This window comes from Dendrobates tinctorius, unplaced genomic scaffold, assembly GCF_039654945.1.
Source record: "Dendrobates tinctorius isolate UK_male_01 unplaced genomic scaffold, ASM3965494v1 ptg000070l, whole genome shotgun sequence".
Classification (NCBI taxonomy): domain Eukaryota; kingdom Metazoa; phylum Chordata; class Amphibia; order Anura; family Dendrobatidae; genus Dendrobates; species Dendrobates tinctorius.
The window spans coordinates 9,885,888-9,894,967 of record NW_027361738.1 but is presented as its reverse complement, the minus strand read 5'-3'; the positions used below and the strand labels follow the sequence as shown (position 1 = coordinate 9,894,967).

Sequence of the window (9,080 nt, the reverse complement as noted above, 5' to 3'; positions counted from 1 at the left end):
CTGCAGGGACCATCAAATAAAGCATGAGAACACAAACTTACAACTTGTTCAATGATCACCCACAGAGAAGCCACATAAGGCTACTAGTTATCTAAACTAATAAATCTAAAGTATTATTTTAAGGAAAAAAAATAACTTTACTCTATTTACATCTTAGGTCACAGTCACACGTTCAGTATTTGGTCAGTATTTTACCTCACTATGTGTAAGCCAAAAGGAGTGGAACAATCAGAGGAAAAGTATAATAGAAACACGTCACAACTTCTGTATTTATCACCCACTCCTGGTTTTTGCTTGCAAACACTGATGTAAAAAACTGACCAAATGCTGACCGTGTGAACATTAGGGGAAAAAAATAGCTTAATTCTCAGGGGACATGAGGGCTCCTATCTGGGTTATCACTCAGCTTTCCCAAGTTTCAGAATGGCAAGCTTATCTAAATAGTTATTACTTCTTGGGTAGCAAGACTCAAACCTAGACAGGGATGTCATGCATTTGAAATGGAATATTCCATGGCCAGGCAGCTGTGCCATTCAGAAATCAGGAAAAGTTGGGTGAGAGCTGTAATATCGGTTTAAATAAATCAGCTTGGTTAAACTTTTTTTTATATAATAATGTATAGTAAAATGTATCTAATAAATAATAATAATAAAAATCTTTATTTATATAGTGCCAACATATTCTGCAGCGCTTTACAGTTTAACATCTATAGTTTAATAGCTATAGTTATTACAGTTTAAAAAAGTAGCAAAGTTAAATTATTATTATTATTATTATTATTATACATTTGCTTTATTTTTATTTTTTATATATTATTATTATTTTTAATGATAATTATCATCATAACAAACATTTTTAGATTTTACACTCAAATAATGTATAAGTTTCATACAATGTGTCCATAAAAAAAACTATAGGTAATAGCAATCATAACTGCAAGGATATTTTTGGAGAAGTGCTGCTGCATGAAGCTGACCTCCTTCTTTTGTGTAGCTGCTGTGTGTGAATAAAGATGGCTCCTCTCCATTACCCACTGCTATGTATCAAGGCAACTGGAGGAGCCAGATGGTAATGATAACCGAGCCTGTCTGCCAAGTCACTTCAATGTTATGGTTACAGACATAATATAATGCATTCAAATGCTGTTGTGAAATTTATATACAAAAAAAATAATAATAATCATCCTCTCTGGAACCACCTGCACAAAACGCCAACATTTACTGCATTATCCGGCTTAGCAACTCCACAAAAGAGAGGATGAGGAAGAGCTGCGTCTCTGCAATGCTCTATTAACCCCATAGGCCCCAGACAAGGTAAGAAACAGAAACGTTGGCTTGAGAGCTGCAGGGATTCTAGCTGAAAGGCTACCGCGCATGTGCACACGGAAGTGACCAGGAGCAGTAAAGGAGGAGGGGGTGTAAGGGGCCGGCAGAGAACAGAGGGAGAAACTGGAAAAGGGAGAGGCAGAGGGACACATTGCTGCCTATAGGTACATTCTATATTCTACAGATCTCTAAACTCTACATATTTACTTGTCATATTAACTGAACTGTCAGGAAATCTTCATACAAGACCACTCAATAAATCATAGGATTCCTGCTCTCTATATTAGATTAAATCTAATTATATCCAATAATTGTATCAAACAATTAATTGTCATTAGTACAGCTGCTATATGTCTGACAGCAGATTGTTGTCTTCATCTAAGCTGTGGTCACAGTGCCTGGAAGTTATAAAACTTCATGTTTTTGTTAGGAAGCCATTTACTGTGTAACTGTTATCCTCATTAAACTCTTCATCTATTCACCCACTCTTATCATCTCCACTTTGTGGAACTTTTTTTTTTTCTTCTCATTAGAAATTAGCTAGTAGAAGAGACATTACCCCAAAATCATACATGTATATATTGTGGAAACATATTCATGTGAGGCGAATAATAACACTGCTACATACCATGCCACTATATTATTTCATCTCTTCTACATATTCTACCACTATGAATGTCTATTGTAATATTTGTGTAAAAAAATAAAAAAAAGTTATTGTTTTGTTTATAAGAAATATATCATGTTATTATGTCGTGATAGATACATAGATAATAGATAGGTGATAGATGAGATAAATGGATGATAGGTAGATTAGATAACTGGATAGATAGATAGATAGATAGATAGATAGATAGATAGATAGATAGATAGAGTGATAGATAGATAATATATGATTGATTGATTGATAGATAGATAGATAGATAATAGATAGCTAGATAATATATGATAGATAGATAGATAATATATGATAGAGTGATAGATAATATATGATAGATAGATAGATAGATAGATAAAAAAAATAGAGACTTATCAAAAAAGTGTAAAGCCTTTCTAGTATTGCAGAGGAGCTGACTACTACCCCCAGTAGGCCACACATCCACCATTGGTCCTGCTGTTCCTGCACAGTGCAGACTTCACCGCGTAATGCAGTCTACAAGGATCCAAGGCGGATCTCCGTTAACGCTTTCTGTTCCACACTAGTCCTCCACAGCTTCCATAAAACTTGTGCACCAGGTGTGAGTAAGAGAAAGGTGGTGACATTACCTGAGCTGGAGTTTCCTCCTGCTGCTGCTGCTGTGGTCGCTGCTGCCTTCTGCTTAGTGTTCTGCCGAGACTCCTTCATCCAGGGGAAGATCTGCTTGGCCATGGTGGGAGAGGAGAGGTTGGTGGCCTTGGTGGTGGAGGCTGTGGCTGTGCTGTTGGCATGTTGGTCAGGTGGGGACACAGAGGGTGGTGTAGGCTGCTGCTGCTGATGATCTTGGCTTGATTGACTGTTGATGGCTCTCATACAACTCTCGTTGATGTCATTGGCCTTGTGATGTGGCACTGTGCTGCCAGGTGACTGCAGGGAGCAGGCAGGTCGATGATAGTCACTTTCCAGGGGATATTGCTGCTGACTTGCATTATAAGTGTAACCATTTGCTCCTGGGTAGGGGTATCCACCATAGATCGCAGAGCTGTCGTAGTAGGTCGCTTTTTGCATTTCGTTGTTTCCCAATATTTATTTCACAAACTGACAGGGTCCTGACACCCGTAAAGAATAACATTGGCACCCTGAGTCACGTGGTGCTTTTCCTCCAATGGCCTCTGTGGTCAGACCTGTGGTGGAGAAGAAGCAAGTTACAGTCAGGAGATGGGAGAGATCCATCTTACTTACAATAGCTAAGTGACATGAAAGCCAGCAAGGAAAAAGTGCTCAGCAATATTGAGAAGTGTGTATTAAGATGATAGGGCTGCTCACTAACGTCCAACTAATTCACACTCAGCCAGAAATTACACTTCAATGCAGTGTGAATGACTACATCATAGGTCACAGTGTGCACAGCCCTCCCCTGCCCAGCAGAGCAGACCTACACCATTACATATGGAATCCTGCTCACTGCCCTGGACACACATGCAAGGACATATGGAACCCTGCCTGCTTACTGCTGGGAACACAAACACATTGCTGAAGAGCAAAAGAGTATTTGTGGGTGTAAATATCAATCCTAGCTATTAATTTAGATGTATTTTACATGTATTTATATTTTATGCACACAAAGACACCTTTTACTATTAACTCATGTGCTAATATAGGTCTGTATGTGTGTGTATCCAGAAGTGGGCAAATTGATATCGATATACAGAAGATACATAGATAGATGATAGATATAGAAATAGATATAATATTATACATACAATCATACATAGATGATAGAGTAGATAAATATAGATAAGAGATGATAGATAGATGATAGATAGATAATAGATAGACAGATAGATAGATAGATATAGATAAGAGATTAATAGATTATAAATAGATGTGAGATAAACAGATAGATAGATATGAGATAAATAGATAGATAGATAAAAGATAGACAGATATTAGATGATAGATAGATAAATAACAGATAGATAATAGATAGTGATAGATGATAGATAGATAATAGATAGCTAGATAGATATAGAGATAATAGATAGACAGACAGATAGATGATAGCTAGATATAGAGATAATAGATGATAGATAGATAGATAGATAGATAGATAGATAGATAGATAGATGATACATAAATGCTGTTTCCACGTATACATTAATAACACATAAATGTACTGACATTTGTCATTATGATATTTTATAACAATAAATGTTTCGGCACACATCGCCTTTATGATTCACACAGCTCTGGTTTTGATGCCGGCTGACTGCACCCTCACATACCTATGTGCCTCTCACTGTCCCCTTTCAATCTAATATATCTCATGTTGGAAAGATAACCTTAGCTCTAGGGCCGCATTGTAAATCAAAGTTATTGTTCACACAGAGCACAGTATTGACTTAGTAAACACTCGTTTATCACAGAACAGCTTTCGCCTCCTGAGCCCAGGCCTACACAGCAATATTTTACCTGCAGCCGAAGCACTATTAGCACAATTACCTGCACATCATGTGACTTAGGGTAATAATTGGAATCATAGCATTATGGATCGTAGGTATAAATAATGAAATACAAATAATGAATATCCTTTTTGTTCCAGAGAATATTAGAGATATAGAATATTAGATACATAAAGAGGATTAGATATATTTGTGCGCATGTTTTTGTTCAATTGCCACAAAATTCTAGAAGCTAAACGTGATTGTATTGTTGCAGTTCTGGAGAAGGTGCGATACAAGGTCTTCAATTTAAATGATCGATATAATATAACAATTAACTAGAGGTTTCCACAGACACATATTACTATGTATATATATATATATATATATATATATATAATGGGCGACATATTTATGGCCAATGACTAAAATAAGGTGAGAATTTTTAATAAACAAACAACATAAAAAGTCAGTGGCCTTGTAATGTGATTAGTGCTCACATGAAATGTACACAATTCTACCTGTTAAAACATGATGGATCTGAAAAAACACCAGGAACCAGAAAGACCAGCAGCGTTCATCTCCATGACCACGGCATGAACTTTCTGTGCAGCCCCCTAACGATAATAGGTTCTGTCTTTGCAACTGCTCTGTAATTTGATGTATGGGGGTCATTTGGCTAGCGAGAGGGTAGATGATGGAAACACAAGCCATAAAATACTTCTAGGATCCTGTCTATCTTTTGTTAAATCTTCATGTTTACCTATCTCCAAATAACTATTTAAACTGGGCTACAACACAATAGCAATGCATTGAAAATGCCCTAGAAAGCAAACAGCAAGTTATAAAGAAATAGAAAAAAAAAGAAAGCTACATTTCTGAAAGTTCCATTTAATTCACCAATCCGATAGAAAACAAACAAATAAAAAAAATAAACAAAATACAACTATCTATCTATAGAATTAATTAAAAATATATGACATTATATATACTTGCACACATTAGAATATTATTTGTAATGCTATAGAATACATTAACGTCCATAGTGTGTATTGCTAAAAATACAACTGTGGGTAAATATTGTTATAATTCATTATCTTATTAATTTTTTAATCGAAATAGCATATTTTATGTTACCTTAGAGGTTCAATAATTTATTTCTTTGATCAACATTTTTTTATTGGATTGAAATGCCACTTCTGCAGACCTCCAATGCCAATTAAAAAAATGTCATCTTTCAAAACAATAACTATGAACTTAAGAGCTTTGATTAACTCCTAAAATCCATGCATGGAGCTAGAATGTAAACCATATCAGGTCAACAATATATATTAAAACTACTGGGCCGGTGTAATCAAATGTAGAATCACTTTATTAGCACCCTGAAGTGATGCTATGAGGGACTGAAACGTTTCAGTTTAATTAACTGTGAAAACTGTAAAATGAAAATGGTAAAAAAATAAAAATAAAATACTTTGGAAAATGTATTGTGATCAAGCAATGCTGGAGGGTGATCAGTATTAAAGTTCTCTGTGCCACCGCGTGGAGATGAAATATAGAAATGTTTGTAGGATTAATAACAAAAGAAATAAGTTATCTTTAAGATTCAGTGGTCAGATATAGCTAGGAACTATGGAGACGGGGAAAAAAAGAGGCTGTATTAGCAAACTATACGTATCAGTCATTTCTTGAAAGGAAGCTTGAGCTTGTGAACTCTTCTTGAACCGAGATTTAAGACTATGGTCATAAATCACTGGGACATAAACTCCACCATTCACAAGTGATAGAGGATTTCTGGCCGTCTTACCTTGGATTCTGACGACTGATGCAGAACACAACAGACTTGTCCTCCAGTTCGGGCTCCAGAACCAGCAGATCTGGGTCCCCCCACCCTTCTTATGTCCTGGGCATCATGAAGGGGGCAAGGATAGTACCAGCAGCACCTCTCCTGCTCTATCACCTAAAAGCACCAGGATGAGGACAGCCTTCAGGAAACCTCAACGAGAAATGTCTGCCAAAAAAATCTGGACAACCCCTAAGGTTACATATGGGCGACCCCGGTCACCAAGATAAGAGCTATCAACTCACAGGGCTCTCCAAGTGTAGTTCCACAGACACAAAAATGGTATGTTTCTTACTAATATTGCCTGCTGAATGATGCTAGATTCCAGGGAGAATATTCATCTGGGAACAGGGATGTGTGGGGGGAGAAAAAAAAGGAGAAAGACATTTAAAGTCTAGGGAGATGGGGTAGACATGGAAAGAAAAATAAAATAACATGAAAAAATGGAGGGAGGAGTATCCAGGACCCTGTGAAAGGAGGCGGCACTGGGGTTCTGGAAAATTATGCTAATGATGAACACAGCCTCAGTGCAACATGGGATCTATTGCTCTTTCATTAATTCTCTAATTTATCGCACGAATATATCTTTAAAACAAGTTGTGGCCGAGCTACATGGTGAAAATTCAGAGTCCCAAATAAACTGTGGAGCAGAAATCTCACACTGAGCACTGGAATTAACTCTGATGAAATGATGACCTATTTAAAGTGCTACAAAAAAAGATCAAATTCGTCTGAAATCCAGGCCAAAACAGATCCTGTGATATATGAATAAAGATTGGCGAATTTATATGGAATCTATATGGATATATATGTAGAAACATGACCCTTTTCCAGAAATAACCCCCCCCCATAGAAGTCTTATTCTTTTTCAGTAGGGATTAAAGAGCCTTTGGAGTTGCTCTGAAAAAAAAAAATGATTTGGCCAAGACCAGGTGTTAAAAATATAAGATGAATGTTTCAGACTATTGTGACAAAGAATAATACAGAAAAGGCATAGGATAAGGCACAGGCATAAAGGGCTATAAGACCGGGTGGCCTCTTCTGCATACCAATAGTTTTTTTTTGTCATTTATGGGCAGACAAGATTTATTGCACTATGCTCCATGGCTGTAAACGGGGCATTAAAAACTAGAATCACTTGCTCCTCGTGGCATATTGCAATGGCAGCACATGAAAGGAGGCAGCGTAGGAGGAGAAGGGTGGTAGAAAGCCACTGCTAGGCATTTCCATTGAGTCCAGGGCTCGGTGTTGTATCTGATGAAAGCCGTTTTGGTCAATCATTCACCCCACTACTTCTTAAATTGCTGATCTGAGCTCCTTTTTATTTCAGTGCTGCTGGGATAATAACACTTACAAGCCCAAGCTTGGACACTGCACCTTTTTTTTTTTCCTTTCCTAATATCTTCCAGACTGGATCGCACATGAATCAGCTAAATCCTACTTAACCCAAAACATCAGGGCGATAAATAGGAATAGCACCCATGATTGTTATGTGAAAGCTTTAATTCCAGAGCAGGAAGATGCTCCTTATATCAGGTACAGTCCTCTGTGTTGTAAATCACTTCTGCGGTGCTGCTCTATAAAGCGCCGCTTGATTATTGTCTGCGGAGATTGATGGGCTTCGGTTGCATGTATTTATTTAGTGCTTTATATATATCTCCAATTTAGATGAACAGATGCTTGTAAAATGTTATGTGCACAATAAAATCTTACTACCTAGTGCGACTGGCCTCATTGTATACAAGGCGGAAAAAGCTGGCGATCACCATCATAGTGCAGTTAATATTATCTAGGAGGCTAAAAGGCATCGATAAGGGCCAGGGGTTGTATCAAATGCAGGTAATGTCACATAAACTGGAGTTCAACTTGTTCTTTTCAATGCAATATTTTCAGAGAGCAGTATATAAATGCATGTATATAGTAATATAGTATATTTGACAAAATGCAGGGTTTTTTTTTATTTATTATGTAATATATACACGTCTCTCTCTCTCTCACTCATATATATGTAACATAATGAAATGTGGAAAGAAGAGTTTAAAGAAAATATACCATCCATATTCAGTTTACTATTGTATAAATTATTTTCCTTATCGGTCATTAGTAAAATGAAGCTCTATTTGGAAAAGACCACACATAAAAGCAGAATATATATATATATATATATATACATATATATCACAAATATATAACAAGTAATTTTATCCTTCCATTATATATCTATATAACAAATATAAAAGCTTATATTTATGCAATATAATATTATGTGTCATATATTTGTGTAATATAACTATATATATATATATATATATATATATATAATAGAGAGATAAAATGACTTGTTCTATATTTGTGTTGTATATTATACATATTTTTTTCTGTAGGAGCGGCCACCGGCTGTGAGACATAATTGTAAAGCATTTTAGGACGTCATCTTATCAAGCTCTTCTGCCCCAATTCACTAGCAACATAAATCAAATCTCAACACTGTGACCTTTCCTCAAGCGCCACTCATTAGTGCATGTTCTTAATATCCCCACTCTCTATACGTATTTATATGTTGCTTTGTACAAATTGTAACATGCCAATACTCATATCTATAGGATATGAAAAATAAGCACTCCAGTCCCCAGCTGATAATATTAGACGGCCTCTCAGATTAGAGAAGGCATGGTGAAGTATCCAGATAGGTTATCACAATCCAGGGTGCTAGTCGTATAGATTTGAAGTGGCATTATGCAATTTTATAAAGATCTAATTCCAAATTAAGTGACCAATGAAAACCCCGAAAGACAGTCACTTAAGCTCCAACAGTCACAAATAACCCAGGAATA

At 36.4% G+C, this 9,080-nt stretch overlaps 1 protein-coding gene across 5 annotated transcripts in view; it reads right to left on the bottom strand.

Annotated features, from left to right (window-relative positions):
- Positions 1-9,080, bottom strand: part of HOXA3 (homeobox A3) — a 40,466-nt gene that overhangs the window by 1,429 nt on the left and 29,957 nt on the right. For 4 of the 5 annotated variants that reach the window (XM_073581363.1, XM_073581365.1, XM_073581364.1 and 1 more), the window contains one exon: positions 2,592-3,146. In XM_073581363.1, the coding sequence (XP_073437464.1) occupies positions 2,592-3,030 (439 nt within the window). In that variant the 5' untranslated portion in view covers positions 3,031-3,146. Of the gene's footprint in view, positions 1-2,591; positions 3,147-6,210; positions 6,655-9,080 lie in introns of those variants that run through there. The other variant, XM_073581366.1, reaches the window with a different exon arrangement.